This window comes from Mus caroli, unplaced genomic scaffold (genome assembly GCF_978045245.1).
Source record: "Mus caroli unplaced genomic scaffold, Mus_caroli_1 scaffold_17, whole genome shotgun sequence".
Classification (NCBI taxonomy): Eukaryota; Metazoa; Chordata; class Mammalia; order Rodentia; family Muridae; genus Mus; species Mus caroli.
Genome location: NW_028227272.1, coordinates 1,303,040 through 1,327,545, shown reverse-complemented (window position 1 = coordinate 1,327,545; position 24,506 = coordinate 1,303,040). Strand labels below are relative to the sequence as shown.

The following is a 24,506-nucleotide window of genomic DNA, read 5'->3' as shown; positions in this document are numbered from 1 at the left end:
TCCGTGAGATGGCTCATGGGTCTTTGCCAAGTTGGAAAACCTGAGTGAGAACCAAAGCCCACATGCTGGAAGGAGACCTGACTCTTGAAAGTTGCCCTTTGACATACATGTGTGCCTCTCACACACACAAATACAAAAGAAAAAGAAGAGAGCTTTAGTTTCCATGTGTAATAAATCCAAACTTCACTGATGACCTTGGTGACTTGCATCTAGCCTGTCTTCCAGTCTTTACCTTACTGGCCAAAGTGCCTTTCAAAAGTTCTTCTATGCCAGTCTCTTTCTCTTCTTCTTCTTCTTTTTTTTTTTCTTTCTTTCTTTCTTTTTTTTTTTTTTTTTTTTTTTTTGTTTGTTTGTTTGCTTGTTTTTTGGAGACAGAGTTCTCTGTGTAGCCCTGGCTGTCCTGGAACTCACTCTGTAGACCAGGCCGGCCTCGAATTCAGAAATCCGCCTGCCTCTGCCTCCTGAGTGCTGGGTTTAAAGGCGTGTGCCATCACTGCCAGTCTTTTTCTTTACTTCCCACCTCATCCCACCATAGCCTTTCCTACCTTCCCTACTCAGAGGCAACACTCTAATTCTGTTGGGACATCCTGTTGCTTTCCTTTGACATGCTGGTCATTTTGTGGCTTATTTGTGTATCGTTTGTCAGAGTGGAAGCTGTGTGAGGGCAGGGACAGCTGGTGTGGTTCACAGCTTCATGAAAGCCCGGGCAGCTTAGGGCAAGGGTGGTAGCTCTCCCTCAACTCTAGGGGAGCGCAGCACGGCTGGCTGGCTGGCCTGAGGGAGCGCAAGCACCACCATCCTTCTTTCCAGCCTTTTCCCAAGCAGAAGGGCCTGGGGAACTACCACTGGCTCGTCGCCCATCCGCAACGAGCCTCCACTGACGTCATCCAAGCTCTTTGCGTGAGGCGCGAAGCCCCGCCCTAAGGCGCGAGGCCCCGCCCTAAGGCGCGAGGCCCCGCCCTAAGGCGCGAGGCCAGGAGGTTGGGCCTTTCTCCACAGCTTTGCGGTTCCCTCTGGACAGCTACGGGGCTGAGGCAGCCGTTCCTGCGGCAGCGCTTGGCCGGTGAGGGGCTGGAACTGACGGTGAGTCACCTCTGAGACTTCCAAGGGGCTTCCGATGGGACCCCTCTCACACGCCGAGGCGGGGGCTAGGCTTCGAAACCCTCCGCCCGCGTGACCTAGCCCGCCGAGCTCCGCCCTCACCCCCTCCGCCGCGCGGTGGGTGCCGGGAGCTGTAGGCCCCCGCCTCAGGGAATGCTGCGGGTGCGCCGAAAGACTACAAATTCCAGGGTCCTCTCGGTGCGGGGGCGGTGAGTGCTGCGAGTCCTCTGGTAGAGGGGCTCCTCGGAGCCGCGGGCCGGACCACTGCCGATCTCTGTCCCTCTGGCCTCAGCTCCTGGATTCCGAGGTAAACGGACCTGGGTTGTCCTGGGGGAGTCCATTCCCTTCGAAACGCCACGCAGAATCAGGGCAGTTGATTTCGGCGTGGCTGCAGCTGCGGGGCTGCGAGGGCTAGCATTTCAGGGCCCCGAGCGAACTGGGCCTGCAGACAGGGGATATCAGCCAGAGAAGGGCCAGCCCACTCGGGTGATTATCACGCCTTCCTACATTTCTGTAAGGGACGGCTGTACGAGCCATTTTCCTCGGGGTTATGGAGGGTTGAGGAACGGCGATCGGTCGGGGAGGATCCCTGAGGCAAGCCTCAGAGACCCGCGGGTGACCTTGGCGGTCCTGGAGGAGGCCGTCTCGACCTCCTTCCCCCGCCGGTTTGCAGGTCTAGACTTGGCTCTACGTGGCGCTCCGGCAGGACGTTAGGAAGGCGAGGGGCTGGGGAAGCTCCAAGCCATCCAGGACCTTGGAGGAGGTGGGTCTACTGGGACCTCTCAACAGGTGTCAAGGAAGATGGAGTGATCAGGGTAGGATCCTCTGCATCAGAAAGACCTGGACTTTCCCCATTCCCCAGGATCTGATTTGAGTATTTATGGGGTAAGGCCCAGAAATCTGCATTTAGTAAGCTCTCCAGAAATTCTCATGCATACTTGGGACTGAGAACCTGTGTTTCAGGAGTAAGGATCAGGGGCTTTGGGGAGAGGGCATTCAGTAGTTTTTATATCAGTTTTGTAGTGTACTCCAAACAGGGCATTTTCTGGGCAAATAGGACTGCTCCTTCTGGTCCTTAGCTTCTTGTTGGTGCTGACCAGAGTTGGGTGGGAAGAAAGAGGTGAGCATGTCTGCTCTTCTTGCTCTCTGCTCATAATAAGAAAGATATTTTTGGTCACTCACTGTCTCAAAGACCTCCTCTACCTTGACATTAGTTAGGAAAAATTCAAAGCATACAAAAACCGTTGAACTTCACAGTGCACACCTATGGACTACCACCTAGAATGTACAATTAATATCTTTATTGGGTACTTATCCATCAGTCTTTTATTTTCATGCCAAAGTACATGCAGATAACAGTATATTTCCATTCCTAGTAAAGCTACATATTATTAACTAGACTTAGAATTCTTGTTGCTTATTGATTTTTCCCCACCTTGGCTATTTGAAAATCAGTCTGCCTCCCAGTCCTGACGATCCAAAGGGTTTTGGAGGGTTTCTATAGGATGTGTTTTTAGAACCAGGAAGACCTTTACATGGATGTTGAGAAGACTTAAGGTAGCTGACCAGAAGAAAGAGGGACTGTGTAAAGAACACTTCAGGGGACAAAACTGTTTTGAGAGAGAGAGAAAATGGAATGTGTCCCAGAGGCCTGGTTGTCCCAGCAGATTATGCTGGCAATAATTAAAGTGAGTTGTCTGCTTGTTCAGTCCTTGGCCTTGTTCTCTTGGCTCTTTTGTATGTTTCAAGCTTGCCCATTTTGAACCTACTGGTGCCATGGATGTTTTTTAAGCTTTAGAACAGGGTTGAAGTGCACAGTTGGTGACCTCATAGTTACAGCTTTGAGTCCCATGGGCCTTTGTACTTGGCTCCATAGCTATGAACACCAGACTGTCACACACACTCTTCATTTGAAAGGGAGAAGAGACTGGCTCTGTGAAACTCTCTGTCTTGTAAGTAAAAGATCTTCTAGTGAGACATAGCATGTATGGAGTTCTCCAGAGTTCTTGGTCTTTCCTGGGGTGGGGGTTGGAAGTGTGGATGGGAGATTTCTTGGCCTGTGAGAGAACTTAGAAGTAGATTGTACACAATAGAAATGGACTCATTTCTGGGAGGCACTGTGTCTTGTAGGAGAGGCTGCAGGATAGGTATCCCACTACAGAGGCTGCAGCTCTATGCCCTCAGCCTACCTTATAACTACCTCCCCTCACAGAACTACCACCCACACAGTTCTGAGCCTGTGGCCCCTTAGGCCTTACCTGATGCCTCTTTTTTGAGTCATCAGACAACTCTAGTGATAATAGGGTCCTGGGACAAGTATTCCTAGACTTGAGATGGCAGATCACACTGAAGGCTCCTGAGATGGCAGACTACACTGAAGGCTCCTGAGATGGCAGACTACACTGAAGGCTCCTGAGATGACAGACCACACTGAAGGCTCCTGAGATAACAGATCACACTGAAGGCTCCTCTTTGTAACTCTGAAGCTTTAGGACAAGCCATTGCCCTTCCTAGAACCTCATGTGCTAGCTACATTTAAGTGAAGAATAGCACCCAGACCAGATGAAGGCAGGTGCCTGCTCTTAAGTGCTGAGAAGATTCCTTCATGGTAGACAAAAGAAAGGACATGAAACTTCAAGACAGCTGGGCATGGTGGCGCACGCCTTTAATCCCAGCACTTGGGAGGCAGAGGCAGGAGGATTTCTGAGTTCAGAGACATGCAAGGTATAGTGGGTAGGGCTGGAGTAGACTGAAGGAGGTTTGGGATATAGGGCTGAACATACATTTTTCTCTCAAAACTTTGCCATCAGATAAGTTGAGGTTTTTTGTTTGTGTTTTGTTTTGTTTTTGTTAACCTGGTCTACAGAGTGAGTTCCAGGACAGCCAGGACTATACAGAGAAACCCTGTCTTGAAAAAAAGAAAAGAAAATAAAAATAAAATAAAAAGGAAAAGGAAACTGCAGGACACAAAGAAGTCTTAAAAAAACCAGCCTGGCAGTGCATCCTTGCATTCTTGGCTACTTTGAAGGGTGAGGTGGAAGGATTGCTTGAACCTAAAAGATGGGCAGGGGAGGTTTGGTTTCAAAAAACGCTGTTATTCTTCCCTTGAAAGCAGTTATAGTGCATTTTCTTTAAAGAAAATATTTCTTGTCACCATGCTCCTGATATGGTCATGAGGAGAATCCTTTATGGGTCTGTCCACTGGGTGATCTAGCTTGTCAGTTATTTCTTATTCTCTTCCTCTTTCTCCTCTTTGTCCTCTTTCTCTTCTGCTCCTCTGCCTTTTTTGCCTCCTTCTCCTCCTTTTGGTTTTTTGACATTCTCTCTGTAACTCTGGCTGACCTAGAACTTGCTCTATAGACCAAGCTAGCCTCCAACTCAGCTCCTCCTGCCTCTGCCTCCCGAATGTTAGGATTGAAGACACCATTGCCACCACCCAGCTGCTTATCAGTTCTTAACTACAAGGTGTCCAGTTTAACTAAATCTCTGAATGTGCCTGAGAAGCCACATAATCAATAAATGTTAATTTAGTCTAAACTCAGATCCAATTGTGTGCTGTGCCTGGGATTTAGAAGAAACGCAGTGGACGTAGGTAGTAAGGTGGCAGGGTTGTTTGGGTGGTGTTTGAGAAGAATTCTATACTACTTGATGAGTAGTTGTTATGGTTCAGTGACGGTATAAGTTGGGGGAATGGGAAAGGACACAGTGCCCTTTGTGTATTTATTGTTGTTTCTTGGCTGATTTGCACTTGTCATCTGCATCTGCCTAAGACAGTGGTTCTGAATCTATGGGTCGTGACTCTGTGGGTATCAAACAGTCCTGTCACAGGGGTCATGTAAGACCATTGGAAAACACAGATATTTACATTTTGATTTATAACAGTACCAAAATTAGTTATGAAGTAGCAATAAACATAATGTTATGGTTGGGGTCACCACACATGAGGTACTACATTAAAAGATCACAGCATTAGGAAGGTTGAGAACCACTGCTCTAGGAGGTAGCCTAGGAATAGCCCTTCTAGCAGAGGAAGCAGCAAGAGTTCCTAATAATAACAAAGCAGGCCTTCATATCCTAAAATAACAGGATTAAATGGAAGGGGGGCCACAGAAGTGGGAGCTTTCCTGGCCTCACTATGACTATTCCTCCTTGGAGCTGATTGTGATTCAAGAAGTGGCATTCTTTCTTGTTTTGAATATTGGCCATAAATAAAGGCACTTTCAGAAAGAAGACAGTGACATCTACCTCAGATGTGGCTGTGCTCTGCCTCTGGAGCTGAGAATAATGGGCATTTGTGTTAGGACTAGCAGGGCGTCAGGGAGGTTAATATCTCATGGACTCATTTATTCAGCAGGTATGTACAGATAGATGGTTCAGAGACATGCAAGGTACAGTGGGTAGGGCTGGAGTAGACTGAAGGAGGTTTGGAATATAGGGCTGAACATACATTTTCTCTCAAAACTTTGCCATCAGATAAGTTGAGGTTTTTTGTTTGTGTTTTGTTTTGTTTTGTTTTGTTTTGTTTTGTTTTGTTTGTTAACCGCAGAATTAGAATACTGGTCAAGGTTTAAAGGAAATGTTTTAAATTTTCAGAGTTGGAGAAATGGCTCTGTAGTTAAGAGCACTGACTACTCTTCCAGAGAATGTGTGTTCAATTCCCAGCAGCTGTGGTAACCCCAGTTCCATGGCATCTGACACCTCTTCTTGCTTCCTCAGGCACTGAATGAATGCAGTGCACAGACATAGATGCAAAATCCTGTACACACTTAAAAAAAAAAAAAAGCAGCTGACATGCTGCTCAGCAGGTAAAGGCATTTGACTTTAGAGTGTAATCCCCAGGACACACGTAAAAAAAAAAAAAGAACAAACTCCCTCAGATTGTCCTCTGACTTCCACAGGCATACCATGGCACATGAGCCCACACATATTACATAAATAAGTAAATTGTAATTTTGAAAAAGAAAAATGTTTAGAACCCCTTTCACCCATTTCGTTTGGTGACTGGGGTATGGCAAATAGAAATAAACCTTCTAGGTGGGGGAAATCCTGCCTAGGAATGTCAGCCAAGCTGTAGTATACATATTTTATGAGCCATAGAGAGACTGTCCCCAAGTACTAGTCTGGGCTCTTGAGCACAGTGTTTGGTCCTCTTCTGAAAGTAACTAATGCCCTGGTTATAGGACTGTCCTGTGGGTCCCTGGCTCACAGACCTCTCCTGGTGGTTAGAGCCAGCTGCTGGTCTTGCCTGTTCTGTAAATTCTTCTGATCCAGGTTCCCAGGTGGGTCTATAGTTATCTGAGGATTGGGACTGTGAATTGAGTTATTACTCTTGGGTGCAGTGAATTGCCTGAATTAAGGAGTCAAGGGTCTTGGCTCTTGAATAAATACTCACTTAGAAAAGTAAACTTAGCTAATGATGAATTCACTGATATAATTGGCCCATGTTCAGACCTGAAGAACCCTGCTCTGTTCAGGGAAGAACTCAAACGATCCCTTCTCAGTTCACAGATTTCCCGGGTGTTCTGTGTCCCTTAAGGATCCAGCCTTAGTTTTGGTCCTTGGTGTTGTCAAGCTTGGCTTCCATAAATGCCTAATTTACCTGTGCCTCCTGGAGATTAGCCACACTATGACCTGTTTCTCTGTGGCCTCAAACTGGCCAAAAAGGAACTATACCCAGCACTGCCAGAGGTACCAAATACTGTAGGTTTCTCCCTTTAGCCGCTGCCTATTTGATAATGGTATACACACAGTGCAAAGGGAGACTTGGGACAACTTAACCTCCTCCCCATTTCCTAACTTATCCCACTGCTCTCCTGCCTGCCTCCTGCACTCAGTGTGGGAGCCCCCTAGGATCTCCTCTAGCCAGTTTGCTCTGGGGACCTTTGCATGTAACTTCTTGCTTGGACTTCTTCCCATACTGTGTAATTCACCTTTGCCTGTGCTGAGACGTTGCATGTTCGGTGAAGCGTTTCCTGTGTAGAATTAAGCTCTGTAGGACTCCTCTAATTCTTATTCCTCCATCACTGTACCTCTCTGTTTATAGTTCCTCTCCTCAATCTGTTAAGGGAAATGTCTCCCACCCAGGTTGCCTTGGAAAGGGTCTGACACATAGCAGACAGTGTTTATTGGCTGAATAAAATCAGGTACTGCCTGAATTTCAGTTGTCTTCCTGTGAGCTTACCAGCTCTGAAAGCACAGAACCATGGTGTATGCATTCTTCCCTCGAAATACAGTTTTGAATGGAGAGTTGAATCCTCAAGTGTACAGTCATTGGATTCATTCTAAAATAAGCTAGTAGAACAAAGACTTCATGAGGTCACACTGCCCTTTAAGGTCCTTGAATAGATAGCCTGTGAGCTTTGAGAAATGTAGAGAGACTTCAGCCCAAGGAGACGTTTCATTTTCTTTCCCTTTTTCTTTCCAGCCCTGCTTTCCTAGGACTTCAGCCTTTTGTTCATGGCACTGTGAAATCCATGTAAACTTAAGTGCAGAGGACCCCACCCACTCACATGTATGGCAGTGTTACTGTTTTCGAGACAGGGTCTGATACAGCCCAGGACATCCTCAGACATTCTATATAGTTGAGACTGGCCTTGAACTTCTGATCCTCCTGTCTCTACCTTCCAAATACGTATATACGTGGACCACCATCCTGGGCAACCAGTGTACTTTGAACACTTTGGAGCATGTGGCAAGAGAGCTGGAGGAGGGCAGGGGTGTTGAGTATTTGTCAGGGCAGCTGAGGCCTGGCTCTGCTCTAGTAACCAGAATAGCTACATCGTTCCTGAGCCCACTCCCCAACCTGCTGCTTCTGTTCTCTCTGCTGTGGTTTCCAGTAGTTTACATGGCTCCTGCTTAATAAGTGCTTGACACCCAAATGATTGTTAGCAGAGACTTCAGATTCAGTTATCTCTGATGCTTTTCTAGCCAGAAAGGTGAGATATCTGAAGAGAAATGTATACACGCCAATGACAACTGCAAACCACATTCCCATTTCCCAAACCCAGAGCTATTGTGCCAACTGATAGGTGAACATTCCAGGCTTCCATGTCTACTTCAAGTAATAGGAATTTGGTTTAGCTTCTGCTGTGTAGTATACTGCATATAAAATACTAGTAGCTTTGCCTTCCACTTTGATTCTCTGTGTTTTGTTTTTTCCTGGGTGCTTTTGCTGACATCTGTGCACAGCTCCACAGGGCAGGCTATTGATAAGTTTCCACTGTGACCCTGCACTAGACACATTTCTCAGGTTTTGTGTCTCACTGTATAGTCCAGGCAAAAAGTGGACCAAGCTGGCCTTGAACTTACAGAGTTCAATACCATTTTTAAAAGTGTATGCTAACATATACAGTGTTCTGTTTTTAAATTGCTCTTGGAAAATCATTTGACAGCAACTTAAAGAGTTGTTGAGGTCTGGCTCAGGTCTGCTATGTTTTGTGGTATTTTCTTTTCTTTTAGTAATTGCTGTGATTTCTACAAAGTATCTAGTATTAGCAGTGACAAATCTCTGTAGCTTATCTTCCCCCAAGCAGAAATTTCCCTAGAATAATAGAGGAAGTGATCTATTACATGAGAGATCAGTATCTTAAAGATGATGTCATCTCATTTTTGTGAGAGAAAGTTTGGAGGGTGAGCACTTAGTGAGCTGTGTGAGATAAAGGAGCCCAGCGGTTATTTAGTTCTGGGTAGATCAAAACCATCTGTAATTCCTTTCAGTGATTTGATGCCTACCTCTGGCCTCTGCAGGCACTGGAACACTCATGGTATGAACTGACACACAAATGCATACACATAAAAAATAAAAATTGAGGTTTTTTTTTCCTTTTTTTTTTTGAGACAGGGTTTCTCTGTGTAGTCCTGGCTATCCTGGAACTCACTCTGTAGACCAGGCTGGCCTTGAACTCAGAAATCCACCTGCCTCAGCCTCCCAAGTGCTAGGATTAAAGGTGTGCATCACCGCTGCCCAGCAAAAAATAAAAATCTTAAAAACAAAAACCTTGCACCTGGTGGCTATGACTGTCGTGACTACATGGTTTGACTGCACATCAGGGGTTTGTGTGTTGTCCTTGGTCAGAATAATGGTTAAAATAACCCAGAGGCTGTCTGTTTTGTGTCAGTTCACTGCAGGCAGATATCAGGACTTTTCTCCCATAAGGTTCCATTTTGGTGGCTTAAGAGATGGGTCTTTAGGCTTGTGGTGTTTCTAAAATTAGCTTTCAGTCACCATGGCCTGCCTTGTAACAGGTGCCGACAACTTGTTTATCTCTGGTTGTGCCTGCAGCTGTAGCCCTTTTTCCATCTTTTGCTCTTCATTTCCTCTCTTATGTGGACTTCCATTGTGTTCTATGCTAGCAGCAGAATATATAGAAACAAGCTCTTGAACACAGAAACAGCTCAGAGAGCAGGGCAAGGGCACAGGACCAGCCTAGGCTGTGTTCGTGGCTTAGAACCAACCATCACCTGCCTCAAGCCCAGGAACCTCATCACTCTCTAGTGTATCATGTGTCCCTTGGGGAGTTGCTTGCTTGCCCTCCTCCTCAAGTGACTTGCTGGCTCTCCATGCAAGACCTAGCCAACTTGACAGTTTACCCAAAGCCCTGGGCAATGATCCAGAAGAGAAGTGGGAGTTACTCTACAAAACCCAGGAAGATGCAGTAAAAGATGCTTGTGACATCTGAGAGGGAGAGTTCTCAGAAGCCCCTGTTTCTCCAGAACTCACTCATAGTCTGAGGCACCATTCTGGTTTGAAAAATAATAATATTTAACAGTTTTGAGCATTTTGAAGAAGGAGCTAGTGCTCATCATAGAAAAACTAGAATCGCTGGGCATGGTGGCGCACGCCTTTAATCCCAGCACTCGGGAGGCAGAGGCAGGTGGATTTCTGAGTTCGAGGCCAGCCTGGTCTACAAAGACAGCCAGAGCTATACAGAGAAACCCTGTCTCGAAAAACCAAAAAAAAAAGAAAGAAAGAAAGAAAGAAAGAAAAACTAGAATCTACACATAAGTAAAAGGCTTCCGCATTTGTATTTATGTATGAACAAACCTCTCAAGATCTCACTATCCAGAGAGCACTACTGAAGGAGGATTACTCTGTTCTTAACTGCTTGTATTTAGATCCTAGTCCATACCATTTTTCCATATTTGTTAAAAGTAGATAAGTGTCCTTTGAGGTGTGAATGCAGTTACTTTGTAGTTGCAATGGAGTTAGCCATCCTTTTGGCCGAACATCAAGACAATACATATAGATACCTTTGCTTGTGGGAATTGCTGCCCTCAAAGTGGAATATACCTGGCAGCACAGCTTTCCTTCAGAAAAGGAGAATTAACCTACTCCCTTGTGGCCCCTCTTTTGAGGTCACAGGGAGTGAAAGGTGTTTGCTAAGAGCATTGGTGAGAAATCATTAGGATGTCAGTGCACAGTTACTGTCCTCATCTTGGCCTAGAAGTCATACCTACTTGTAAGTTTGGAACCACTAGTCTTTTTTTTTTTTTTTTCCAAGACAGGGTTTCTCTGTATAGCCCTGGCTGTCCTGGAACTCACTCTGTAGACCAGGCTGGCCTCGAATTCAGAAATCTGCCTGCCTCTGCCTCCTGAGAGCTGGGATTAAAGGCGTGTGCCACCAATGCCCAGCTGGAACCACTAGTCTTATCTTGATTTGGCTTCTCCTTCTCTTTTCACTTCCTTCTCATGTTGTACTTGTACCCTCATTGATACAAGCCAGAAATGGTCAGGGCCTGCAGTGGCATTACCCCTCTTGGCTTGCCTCTGCTGGGACTTGGTGGAAGATGGACCGCAGTTAGACTTTCATAGACTAGCTGATGCTGATTGGGCAGGTCTCTCGGATTGGAGGTGGAAACACACTGGCTGTCTTCTCAGCACAGTTGTAGACAGGTTCAGCCTTCACCAGGGTTCTCTGAGACCAAATGGACTTTGTGAACAATGCCTCTTCCTCTTCCACTCTCTCTTTGAGACTGAATATATGTAGACCAGGCTAGTCTTGAACTTACAGAGTTCCACCTGTCTCTGTCTCCTGAGTGCTGGGATTAAAGGTATGCACCCTCATGCCTGGCGTTCTCTTTGTTTTTTGCCTAGCATATTGTCTCTGGGCAGCTGTAGGAGTCCTGGCCTGGTTACACACTGACTTAGCTGCAGATTTGTGCAGACCTTGGTGGAGAGGAAGATGGTGTGGGTCTGAGACATTGGCATACCTGCATTCACTGTGAGCCTTTCCTTTCTGTCCCCATGAAGGGCATCTATGTCAACATGGTAAATGCTCCGTCCGTATTCTCTATACATTAGCAACGGCTTCTGCAGCCAGGTGTTCACACTGAAGTGAGTGCTAGGATTGTGTGGCCCCATTCCAGGGCCTCTAGTTGTCTCTCTTTTTTGTATATAGTGCTGGAGATTGAACCCAGGACCCTGCTCATATTAGGCAAGTGTTCTACACTGAACTACAGCCCCTAACTCTTTGTTGTTTTGTTTTGGTTTTTTTTTGTGTGTGCCCTTTTTGTTTTGCTTTTTGGTACCCTTAATTTTTTTGAGAAAGGATTTCAATGTAGAGGCCCATGATAGCTTCTGTTGATAAAATGCCTTTCCTTGGGGAGGCATAAATAAATAATGTCTGCCCACTCATGTGGTCCCAACAACAGACCAAGGTGTGATTCTACCAAAGTTTACTCTGGGTAAGCACTGAATTTATTAGGCTTATTCACAGAGCTTAGTGCATAGTAACCTTAAAGCAGCCATACTGGAAAGTTTGCATTCAGCATAGTTATATACCATCGTTAGATATGGCTGGGGTCTGTTTTTAAACAACAAAAAGCATTTACCCCTAGCAGACAATATTCTGTCACCTGGAGAAAGCCATTTAATTGGAAAGTTAATAGAAATGTTTGGATAATTCATTTCCTGGAAAGATGTATGCCTTTAGGCCCAAGTAATACTAGTTTTTAATGTAGTTCTTTTCTAATAATTAGAAGTTATTTACCAATAATTGACTAAAACAGGTTTATTTCTATCAGTGGAACAGTTAGAAGTGGTTGGAGTCTCCATGACCATCTTTCATACATAGTATATTTCTCCATGGTTGCGGCACTATTGTAACCAAGTCCTATAAGCCCAGCCAGGAGAAGGTCCATGGTCTAGACTGAGCTGACTTCCATCAGTGCCTTCTATGGCCCAGGCACTAAGGCCAGTATTGACCAGAGCTTAGTCAGATGGTTATGGGAACTGTAATTAGGGCAGGAGTGAATTAGTTAATACACTGATTTCATAACAGAAGGGAAGATGCAGGAAGGATGGCTTTGGGTGCAGCTAGCTGTCTGAGCCACCTACTTCATGAGGCTGTCATTCTTTACAATCTGTCACTATTTTCAATGTGACATAATCATAGCCTTGATTTCATTAGGAGTGGACGATGTTTCTTTACACAGTAGTTCAATTAAAAGCATCTTCTGAAATAACCACTACTTGTTACCTGCGTAAAGCCTGTTCTGCCCAGCATGTGGAGTTTAGTTCTGCCTCACAAGAATATCATTTTCCAAAACAAGTCAGAGACTAAGGAATTTGTCTAGGGCCTCAACCATTATCCTGATACTAGAGTGCCAGGAAGACCTATGTATGCCATTGACAGGCAAGAAAGGAAGGTGGCTTTGCTACATTTATGGTTTTGTTCCCCCCCCCCATTGTTGTTGTTGTTGTTTTTAAGACAGGATCTTACTATGTAGCTCCAGTTTTCCTGAGTTTTTACTTTTCACTACAAGAAATTGAACCTATGGCTTCATGGATGTTGTCCTAGTCAGGGTTTTACTGCTCTGAACAGACACCATGACCAAGGCAAGTCTTATAAAGTACAACATTTAATTGGGGCTGGCTTACAGGTTCAGAGTCCATTATCATCAAGGTAGGAACATGGCAGCATCCAGGCAGGAGGAGCTGAGAGTTCTACATCATTATTTGAAGGCTGATAGCAGAAGACTTGCTTCTAGGCAGCTAGGACCAGGGTCTTAAAGCCCACACCCATAGTGACACACCTACTCCAACAAGGCCACACCTCCAAATAGTGCCACTCCCTGGGCCAAGCACGTTCAAACCATGACAGATGCTAAGCAAGTACTCTGCCACTGAGAGGTCTGGGACTGTCTTCCTTGACCCGCTGTGTCTTGAGATCTGAGATTTGGACCTTAGCAGTAATCCCTGTAGCTGGGTCCTCCTGCAAGCCTCAATGCTGTTGTCCTATCCAGCCAGCATAGCCACTTTAGTCACTGTTTCCTTTATTTCCTTTGCCTGTTGGACTTTGTCTCCTCCAAGCCTTCCTTCTGGGCTTTGAACAGGGCTGGGTCTAGAGCCCAGAACAATGAGTAGTTGAGATGAGTGCTGACTCAGCTGTGATGCTGGCCTGGTTGCTAGTTGTTCCAAGAGCAGCACCAGCCATCTGGATCTCCCCACATGGCTTTCCTTCAAATTTCCACCACATGAGCCTGTGCTAACACATACTTTTGGGGTAGTTGGGCAACTAGGATAGGGCAGCCGTGGGATGTTACCCAGGGGCCAGTCTTATCCAGTGATACACTGAGGTTCGTAGTGCCCACTGGTTGTGATGACCCATCACATTGCATGGCCTCCTGCCCTGTTCAGCAAATGGGAGGCCATGGGTGAAGCAGAGTGCCCTCCCCCTGGCCAGGTGCCAAAGACCTACTCCCAGAGACAGAGGGGCCCATGTGAGGGCAGCTGGTGTCATAATCCATGGATGCCACAGGGGACCACCTCTGTGAAGGGACAGTGGTAGTGAAATGACCCTGGGAATGCCACTCTGCAGCATATGCAGCACAGTCGCATGCCTCTGGGTCCAGGTAGAACGCTTTCCCAGGGGTGCTGCTGACTTTGGGATCTCTAGGCAAGTCCCCACATGTCTTAAGAGGGCAGTCCAACAGGAGAGCAATCTAGAGGATTTCTCACAGAGGTTCTGTATGACCTCTGCTGTTTTGGAAATGGATGCCACAGGGGTGAGCTGCTCAGACTAGGGTCTATATGTCTTTGAATGAGGTCATTGCGGGTGACCACAGGCACCATGATCAGTGATCAGATAACTCCAGGATAGAGGCATTGTTCCTGTCAAGTAGTAAAGTAGCAGTAGCAGGCTCTTGTTTCTTGTTTCTTTTTTTCCTTTTTTCTTTTTTTTTTTTTTTTGAGAGACACAGTTTACAGGGTTTCTCTGTGCAGAACTCTGGCTGTTTAGGAACTTGCTTTGTATTCCAGGCTGACCTGGAACTCAGAGATCCACCTGCCTCTGCCTACCAAGTAAAGATGTACACCACCACCTCAGGCCTATGTAACAGGTTCTTTTTATTCAGTGTTCTGTGGGCCAACCCCTGCAGTCCAGCAGAGGACATTTTGTACACATTCTGGTAACCTTTCTCCATTCTGAGAGGAAGGCAAATGAGTTAACCAAACAAGCTCTGATGTTGAGCCAGATAATGGTGGAGTTGGACTTACTAAGGCTGATGCAGAGTCCTTGTCCCAACTGCTTGTTTAATTTAAAAAGCTTGCACAGTAGCAGGTGCCTCCCTGGGGTGCTCTTCAGGTAGAACAACAACAGGCTCTGATTTCCCTAGGGAAACCTAAGACTCTAGGTCTCTTTGGCAGTAGGCAATTGACCCTGTATTCAGTCTAGTGGGGTCTCTCTAGAACAGTGGTTATCTTCTGCAGCCAGGAAGGAGAGTTCCTGAGGGCAGGAGGTCAGACTGTCTTTTTTTTTTTTTTTTTCTTTTTTTGTTTTTTTGAGACAGGGTTTCTCTGTGTAGCCCTGGCTGTCCTGGAACTCACTTTGTAGACCAGGCTGGCCTCGAACTCAGAAATCCACCTGCCTCTGCCTCCCAAGTGCTGGGATTAAAGGCATACACCACCACCGCCCGGCTGGACTGTCTTATTAGTAGAGCAAAACCAGTATTAGACCTTGACTTTGCATTGTACTAGTATCTGCATGGATGCCTCAGAATCACATGAAAAGAAAGCACTGGAGCCTAGGTTGGATCAGGCAGGGGTACTGACCTGCACCAGTCTTTACCAGTACTCAAAGCAGCACACACATAAAGGTAATAAAAATTAGCTTTATGCTTTTTTATGTTTAAAGGTAGATTAGATTTTTTTGCTTCTCTGATTGGTTTTGGTCTTTCAAGACAAGTGTTTCTCTGTATAGCTCTGGCTATCCTGGAACACTCTCTTTAGATCAGGCTGGCCTCAAACTCAGAGAACCGCTTTCTTTGATCCGCAGTGCTGGGATCAAAGGTGTTCACCACCACCACCTAGCTAAAGATACGATTTTATTAGTCAAAAGTTAGTAGCTAGCCAGTGAGATGCTCTGGGGGGAAAGATGCTTAACAGGCAAACCTGATGACCTGAGTTCTACTCCAGAACTCACATAAAGGTGGACTGAGACAACAGACTCTATAGAGAGTTTTCTTTGGATCTCCACATACCATGGCATATGTACACAAACAATAAAGCTTTAAAAAGTTAATAGCAGCAAGAGCTTACCAAAATGAGTATGGTAAAAAACCTTTTCCATTAGCTTTACACAAAGTCTTAGCACAAGAAAATGGTTATTAACCTAAACACAACTAATAAAGAATTTTACAGAAATTTAACAAAGAAAAAACTACTGGTCACTTGAATTTATGAATCATCCTGTGCGAGGGGGTGAGGGTGCTATCTCTGTATCATTTGAACTTTAGTATATGTGCTGCCAAAGCAAGCACACCTTTATTAATTATTGGTATGTGTGTGTACATAGCTTTTGAACATTTTGTGTGATAAAGTGTGAGGCACGCAAGAAAACCTCAAGATTGATAGCTATCTGGGAGCAAAGCATATACACAGTTGTAGTTTTTCAAGTTATGGTTCAAAGTAGCTGTTTTTTTCCCCTCATGCCCAGAAAAACAACTGTCAGAGGGCTAGAGGGATAGCTCAGCAGTTAAGAGCACTTGTGCTGCTCAGTCCTAAGGACTAGAGCTCAGATCCCAACACCCAAAACAAGTGACTCACAAATGCTTATAACTACAGCTCAAGAGACTGACACTTTCTTCTGGGCTCCAAAGCCACTCATCAACACACCTTAGCAAACAGATAAACAGATATAAGCACACTTTATTTTTTTAATGCAGGGTGTTAGTGGCAAAGTGCACATTTGAGGTCCTAAGTTCCTTCTTCTGTGCTCCCCTCCTCCCCAAAGAATTACCAGCACAAACAAATGGGTGATTTAGGCATTCAGAGATACCGTGTTGAATATAGGCAAAGTTATTCCATAGGGAAACATTTTTTGTCTCCCTATGTTGCTATAACTTCTTTGCATTTTTTTGTGAGGGTGTGTACACTGCAGCACTTGAATGGAGGTGAATAGACAACTCAGTGAGTTGGTTCTTCACTTTTTATGGGTTCCAAAGATCAAACTCAGGTTCCTAGACTTACACAGCACACACTTTAACTTATTGAGTTATCTTCATAGCCCACTGGCTTGGATTAAAAAATAAAATTATATGTATGAGTGTTGGGCCGGGTTTATCACATATGTGCCTGGTGCCTGTGGATATCAGAAGAGGGCATTGGATTCCCTAGAACTGGATGGTTGTAAACTACTATGTGGATGCTGAGAACTGAACAAATGCTCCTAACTGCTGAGCCATCTCTTTGACCCTTGGTTTGGATTTTTTGAGGCCTTGTCTTACTCTGTAGCTCAATTTACTTCAAGTTTACAGCAGTCTTCCTGCCACAACCTCCCAAATGCTGAGCCACCATTCCTAGATGATAAATGTGTAATTGGTTTGTTGCCACTGTTAAATTTTGTTCTATTGGTGAATAGTAATCGGAATTTTGGAAACTTAATTTGCCACTGTGATCTCACTTGCTTTATTTATTTATTTATTTATGGTGGGGATTGAACCTAGGACCTTGCATATGTAAGGAGATTGCTCTCCCCAAGCTACATCCTTATCCTTGAACTTTTTTATTTTTGTCTTTTAGAGACTGGGTTTTTTTGTGTAGCCTGACTGTCCTGGAACTAACTCTGTAGATCAGATGGCCTTGAACTCACAGTGATGTGCTTCTGCCTACTGAGTTCTGGAATTAAAGGCTTGCACCATTACCACTGCATGGCCAAACTAATTTTTTAAAAATTCTTTATTAAGTACTTAAATATTTTCTAATGCCATATTGAGAGATAGTCTATTTGAAGTCCTTGATAACCTGGTATAAAGAAGTCCACAGAACAAAAGTTTGGAGAACCATTGGTCTTGTAGACATGGAAAAAGTCATGTCAGAAAGTCCCTCTGAGCCTTGTCCTCACTCACCTTTTACCTCATCCCCTCAGTACTTGTCTTCAGTCCTGTGAGAATTCGTGCACAGAGCTGACCAGTCTGATTGCACCAATAGGTCTCAGGACTCAAAATTCCCCTTTCTTCTCCTGGCCTTAGTAGAATGCCTGCTCACTGGCACTCTGGGAAACAGAAAGACCATGGGAGTATGTTGGTTACCCTCTGTTGTTGTGTTAGACAGCTTCAACCAGAGAACTAAGTTTGCCTTCAGACCCTATGCTGTGCTGGCCAGGAGATATGCCCCCACTCCAAGGGGCCCTGTACCAGCAGCCAGGCTCTGCCTTGGCGTTAAATCAATTGCACTGCATAATAAATAGTTGAGAGCCAAGCAGAATGCCAGAGACAGTTCTCAGGCCCCTGCGACCTGTACTTGAAACTTGTCTGGGAAGCAAAAGACCCAAAGAGGAAAGCAACTGAACCCGGCACACCAAAAGTCCAGGCCCCATTTCTTTCTCACTTTCCATCTCAAGTGTCCCTTTTTTTTTTTTTTTTTTTAATCACAACAGCAATTTGTTGAAGTGATAAAACATCATAACCAAAAGCAACTTGCAGAGGAAGGGGTTTGTTTTAGTTTACAGCTTACAGGTCTATCACCATCAAGGGAAGCCAGGACAGTAGTTCAAGGGGAAACCTTAAAAAAGAAACAAAACCAAAAAGCACTGCTTACTGGTTTGCTGCCAGACCTACAGGGTTATTACTGCCCAAGGTGGGCTGGCCACTCCTATGTCAGTTTGCAATCAAGAAAACATACTGAAGGTCAGTCTTATGGAGGCAGTTCTTCATTGGAGAGTCTTGTTTCCCAGGTGTGCCAGGTTGACAAGATCATACCACGCAATACTGCCTTCAGGGTCCTATTTTGGAATCATGTTCTTTTCAAAGTACAGCCACATGCTACATAATGTTTTGGTGAAGGATGAATTGCATATACAACAGGATCCCATAAGATTAAGTGCTTTTATAGCTGTCTTAGTATAATCTGTGATTTTTATACTCATTGAATTGCCTAACAATTTATTCGTATGAATGATTTCCCACTGTTAATTATGTTTGGTGCTTTTAATATGTTAATAGAGCTTTGTAGCTATCACCAAGATGTAACTTTAGAACACCTCTCAGCAGGACCTCCTCCCGATGGATGTACTAGAGATTGGGTTCTGTCTGGGCCTGGGGAAGGAGGTTTCTCATACAGGAAGGTAAGGACTTTGACATGCTAATGCCATGGACTTGAGGCCAGGTTTGACTGACTCCAGATCTCTTTGCTGTCCATTCGGTTTACTGGAAACAAGGCTGATCCTTTCTCCTCTGAGGGAGCAGGAGTTCTGGTGCTTTGCTGACCCCAAATTACAAGACTGTGGGTTGTTTTTGTTTTAACTTGAAGCTGAGTCAGTCTACATGGCCTGGCCTGGGGTTGGGGAGTAAAGCAGTTTTGCTTGGCTTCATGACTCTGTAGTGTTCCTTAGGTCTTGGTAGGCATCTCAGAATGTCACTTGCATCCTTGTTCCTGTGAAAATTCCCATCTGGAGTTCTTCAGAGAAACAAGAGCTCAGTCTGGTGGGTGGGTGTGGCCAAGCAAAGGTAGAGTATGCAACTCTCTGGTAGAGCTTCATACAGAATGAGAGGAAGCCAGGCAGGGTTGCACTGCTGGGACACCCAGCAGGTTTCCACTCTATTATCGTTACTTGGAACAAGCAGCACCCAAAGCAGCTGAATGAAATGCTCATGGCATTTCAAAGTCAGACATTATCTGTAGGTGGGGACTGTGAAATGCAAGGATAGCTTTGTAGAGGAGTAGTCCTATAATCTGAAGTAGTGGATCCTGGAAGCCTCAGATGTGGGCCTGCCTAAGGAAAGATGGGCTGAAGCTGCAGTTGTGTGCAGGCAAAGCAGTAACTTCCTGCAGAAGAGCATGGAGGGTGTTAGGCTACATTGATCATGAATGGAGTTTCTCAAACCTGTATTAAAATTTGTCATAGTTAGGATTTTATTAGTGTGAAGAGACACCATGACCACAGCTCTTAAAAAGGAAAAAAAACATTTAATTGGGTTTAGCTTACAGTTTTAGGGGTTTAGTCTATTATCAACAGGCTGAGAAGCAGCATGGTGGCATGCAGTCAGACATGGTGCAAGAGAAGGAGCTGAAAGTTTTACATCTTGATCTTTAGCAGGAGACTGCCACATTATTAGGCCTAGATTGAACACATAAGACCTCTAAGCCTGCCTCCACAGTGACACACTTCCTCCAACAAGGCCACACCTCCTATAAGTGCTACTCTCAATGGACAAACACTAGTCTATGAGGGCAATTCCTATTCAGATCACCACAAAATTTGACCCCAAAGCTTGGGATCTGATCCCTCAGCCCCTGCCCCTGATTTGTTAAACATAGGAAGCAAGTTGTCCTGGTATATGCCTATAATCCTAGCTTATGGTAGACTAGGCAGGAAGATGAAGAGTTGAAGGCCAGACTGGACTACACAGTGGTGGGATTCTATTTCAAAATGGGAAAAAAATTTAAGTGGCTTGGTACTTCTGTGTTTGGACTTACTGTAAGGGCTCTAGGCTTTGCTAGAAATGTCGTTTTTATTGAACATACCGTAGTACTGGACTTTTTCGATTTCTTACTGCTTTGTAGTTAACAAAAGGCAGTCCCCACTTCAAGCTGCTACTAATGACTAATCTTTTATGTTAAATAGAGTGAAGGTAAGACCTGAGTGTGTCTACTTCTCCACTAATGCCTTATAGCAGGTACTCTGGACATCTGATGAAAGGAATAAAACAGATTGTTTCCTTTGACTGACTCTTTCCTTTTCATACCAAGCAAAACAGGAGACAAGCCAGAGCCAGACACCAACCCACAGCTGACTCTTTTTGCTTCCTTTCAAGCCTTGGAATTGGATCTATAGGATGGAGAATGGTGGGCCCACAGAGGATTCAGCAGCTGTGCCACTCGGGGTGTGGGGTGGTTAAGCTGTGAGTATTGGGGAAATAGCTTACCTGGAAGCCTGGGATTAAAGTTGTTGCTTTCTCTTTCCCTGAAATAGCCTCCTAGATCTGCCTCCGCTGAATTACTCTCACCTACTTCTGTTCTCTGCACCAGAAATCTGAGGTAAGAAATCACCCCTTTCCAAACCATGTTGCAGAAAGTAGAAAGGTAGAAAGTCTGCCCCCCATAGCTCAGTTGAGTTGGGAGACTGTAGGTGCCAAGCTTCCTTGGGTAGTGACTGGGGTTAGGTTCTCAGACAGGACTGCTGGGCCTTGTCACCAAGAGTTCTGTCCTTACCCTCCAGCTTCCAAAAAAATATGGGTGACCATGGAGCAGTATAAAGGAGGGTAGCTCTGGTGGGTTGTCCCTGGCAGAGATAGAGTATCCCAAGGGTACTGCTGGATCTAGCCACCAACCCTGGTCCTTGTCACACTTTTGAGGAAAGGAAATGGTAGAAGAGCTCAGGTAGCTGAGTTTGAGCCAGAGGCTCCCTGAGAGGAGCCAGAGAAAACATGCATGTGTGTGGGTTGATGAGCATCGAAAGATGGTCACAACCTAGTGTGTTGGCCTTGCATGGAAGCAAGGAGCTAAACTTGTTTCTCCTCCAGATCCAGGAGTATCAGCAGCAAAGATGTCTAATGAGCCACCCCCTCCTTATCCAGGAGGTCCTACAGCCCCACTACTGGAGGAAAAAAGTGGAGCCCCACTTACCCCAGGTAAGGATGTTAAATTATCATTGGTAGAGGTCTGGATAAGGCCCATTAATGGGACTGCTGGGCCAGTACCCTGTCATTGGCTTTTGTCTTAAGGGTCTTTACTGGCTTCTGCCTTCTGGGATCCCTGTCACAGCTCTCCATTCCAAGTGTAGTTGGGGCTTTTCAAATCCTGCTTCAGGGTCATCCTGTGTCCTGCTTCTGTGTGGAGCAGAAGCTGAGCCATCTTCTTTCTGCCCATCTCTATTCAGGCCGAACCTCGCCAGCTGTGATGCAGCCTCCACCAGGCATGCCACTACCTTCTGCTGACATTGCCCCTCCACCCTATGAGCCACCTGGCCAACCAGTGCCTCAGCCTGGCTTTGTGCCCCCCCATATGAATGCAGATGGCACCTACATGCCTGCAGGTGAGTTAAGACCCCAAATTCACTATGGAAAGTCACCAGTCATTCCATATAAAATGAAAATGGCAGCTAGGAGGAACTTTGCATCCACCAAGGAAGGTTATAGTGGCTCATGCTAAGGACTGTGGTAAGGTGGGAGTTTTTTCCTACTAAGGACATAAGCCCCCAAAGAAGGCCTGGACCTTTGTTCACCAGTAGCTCACTGGCGCTACACTCAGGCCCAACGTGTGTGGTTCCTGCAGTATCTGGGTTAGGTTGGGTTGTCTTTGGTATTTCAGATATTGACTTGCAAAAGCTTTGTATGCATAGAGAAATGGTACTTTTCTTTTTACTTAAGTCCTTATCCTTGCAGGCATAAAAGAAGTCTTGGCATGCCAGAGGCAAGGAAGTTAAGTGGAGTAGAGCTATATACTCCTAGCTCTCTGCCACATCTGTCTTGGTCTTAATGTGGTAGGGATCAAATGGGTCATTATAAATGGTCACCTTGAGCCAAGGCCTCTTCCTGCTGACACTCTGGCCCTCTTCTGGAAGACAGCAAGAAGCTGTGGGTTGTGCATTGAGTGTTGGGATCATATGTTCTGTGTTTCTCCCAGCCAGCCAGTGACCTTTCTGTGTGCTGTTCCAGGTTTCTACCCTCCTCCAGGCCCTCACCCACCTATGGGCTATTATCCACCAGGACCCTACCCACCAGGGCCCTACCCTGGCCCTGGGGGCCACACGGCCACCGTATTGGTCCCATCAGGGGCAGCCACCACGGTGACAGTACTGCAGGGAGAGATCTTTGAAGGCGCACCAGTGCAGACAGTGTGTCCTCACTGCCAGCAGGCCATCACCACCAAGATCTCCTACGAGATAGGCCTGATGAACTTTGTGCTGGGTTTCTTCTGCTGCTTCATGGGGTAGGTGTGGGGCACTGGTAAGTGGTGGTGCTGCTGGGGCTCTATGTGCTGCCTGAGCCTTCTCAGGCCTCAGCCTATCTCTGTCTTCAATTCAGGTGTGACCTGGGCTGCTGTTTGATCCCCTGCCTCATCAATGACTTCAAGGATGTGACGCACACATGTCCCAGCTGCAAAGCCTACATCTGCACATACAAGCGCTTGTGCTAACAGAGCCAGACTTGGACTCCCCCACCTATTAGTCTGGCCCCCATGTGCTTTGCTCCCCATGCTCAGTGGTCACTATCCCCTCAACTCCCCACTTAGGGTTGGAAGTTCTGCCACTGTACTCTGGAAATCCTGTCCTCACCTTGCCCTTCCCTGAGCATCCGACTCTTCCAGCAACAATTCTGTTGGATTTAAGGCCAAGGGCCAGTGGGTGGCATGGGGTGGCACTAATCTTGTGTGTTGCTTGGACATTTGCAATTCAGAAGATAAGCTAGAGAGGCTCTTACTAGGGCCCTCATTTCTCCTTTTCTGTATAAGTATAAGGTCCAGGCTGGTCCTTACTCTTCCTGGGACCAAAAGCACCCAGAGGCATTAACGGGTCCCCAAGACTAGGGCCTACACTGAGGGTAGAACCTGGAACCACAGTTGTTGCTGACCTGCTGGAATGAAGTCAGAGTATCATCTAAAGTTAAGTAGACCCAAGCAAGACAGGGTCTTAAGGCCTGGGTTTAAGTGGGGCTTCTTGTCTGGGGTACCAAGATAGGGAAAGAAAGAAAGAATGACTGCCAGCCCTGGACCTCAGAACTCTCAGGTATGGAAACACTCAAGAGCTACCTGGTATGAAGCAAAGAGGATCCTGGGCTATTTAAAGCTCTGGTAACCAAGAAGAACTTGCCCCTGTTCTTACCTAGCTTCTTTGAGTCAGTCAGTGTACAGAGCTCCTTTCTGGCCACACCTCTGTGAACCCCTATATTTTCTGGGACTGGAAGGAATGAATGCCCATGTCCTGTCTACTTCTGTGTCTGTGCTATGTGGGGGTGCAACTTCTGCCTGGTGGTTTGTGACATGGCAGATCAGAAGTGCCTCCTTGTAGGTTCATTGGTCTCTGGAATAAGTGCCAGCCTTTTTGCCATAGTTGACTTGCTTCCATATTGGAGCTCAGTAGGAACAGCTGTGGCACTGGGCTGGGGACCAGGAAGAAGTCACAAGTGGTGGGAGTATCCTAGGGACATGAGTCGTGCCCAGGGTATAGACCCAAACCTGGTCATTTCTTGAACAGTCTGTGAATATGCCCGTGTGGACGCTGTATCCTGCTGCTGTCCCTCTCCTGGTCTCTCACACTGCATGGCCTCCTATCACTGTGAACTGTGGCCTGGTTTGTAGTTTCATTAAATGGCCCTTTCACTCCCCTGCCCTGGGCCTCTGCTGTCTTGCCTGGCTTCCTTCTTTTCTGAGAGACAGGGTGGGACTATAGGTAGTCTAGTGGCAGGCAGGAGCCTTGGCCTGGGAAACAACACATTTAAGAACCCAATTACACCAAACCAGAATTATATATAGACCTGCCCTGGGGGAACCCAGCTGTTCTGGGCCAGGGCATTGGTTTCTGCCGTTTGCATAATTAGATGCCCAGGCTGAAGAACCTGAGAACTGGAGCCCCGTCTTAGCTTAGTGACCTCCTAACCTATAGCTATAGCTCTTTCGTCCTTAAACAAGACCGCACTACTGGACTAAGACCTGACAGTCTGAAGCTGACACACTGAAGTCTCGGCACTCAGTTCTTGGTAAAATCAATCTTCTGAACTGTGAAGGTGGTGGCTCAAGTCTTTCTGAGTTTCCCTGCTGTTCTACCATTTTTTCACACAAAGACTTTTATAGGAATAGATTCCTACTAATAAAAATATTTAACTTCATATTTCTATTTTAGACCATGCATTGTTTAAATCTAAGTATGTGCTTTTGAAATAAGAAACCTCAAAGATTTTGAGTTAGGAAAATCACAGGTCCAAGCAGATAATTAAGGATCTTTATGGTATTTAGCATGAATACATGGAAA

General features: G+C 45.8%; 1 protein-coding gene across 5 annotated transcripts; it reads left to right on the top strand.

The window, feature by feature from the left end:
* Positions 1-945: 945 nt before the first annotated feature.
* Cdip1 (cell death inducing p53 target 1) lies at positions 946-24,363 on the top strand. Of its 5 annotated transcripts, none has more exons than XM_021185056.3 (6): positions 946-1,083; positions 20,511-20,575; positions 21,061-21,168; positions 21,417-21,572; positions 22,195-22,468; positions 22,564-24,363. In XM_021185056.3, exons 3-6 carry the CDS (start codon positions 21,084-21,086, stop codon positions 22,673-22,675), a joined length of 627 nt encoding a protein of 208 aa, XP_021040715.1. In that variant the 5' UTR covers positions 946-1,083; positions 20,511-20,575; positions 21,061-21,083; the 3' UTR covers positions 22,676-24,363. The 5 variants fall into 5 exon arrangements, with proteins under 5 accessions (XP_021040715.1, XP_021040716.1, XP_021040719.1 ...); XM_021185057.3 differs by lacking the exon at positions 946-1,083 and adding an exon at positions 1,225-1,408; XM_021185060.3 differs by lacking the exon at positions 946-1,083 and adding an exon at positions 1,477-1,864.
* The last annotated feature ends 143 nt before the right edge of the window (positions 24,364-24,506 follow it).

Coding starts and splice junctions, on each gene's coding strand:
- Cdip1 (XM_021185056.3), top strand. CDS start 21,084: ATGTCTAATGAGCCACCCCCTCCTTATCCAGGAGGTCCTACAGCCCCA. Junction 21,573..22,194: donor TGGCACCTACATGCCTGCAG/GTGAGTTAAGAC, acceptor GTGCTGTTCCAG/GTTTCTACCCTCCTCCAGGC. Junction 22,469..22,563: donor TTCTTCTGCTGCTTCATGGG/GTAGGTGTGGGG, acceptor TCTTCAATTCAG/GTGTGACCTGGGCTGCTGTT.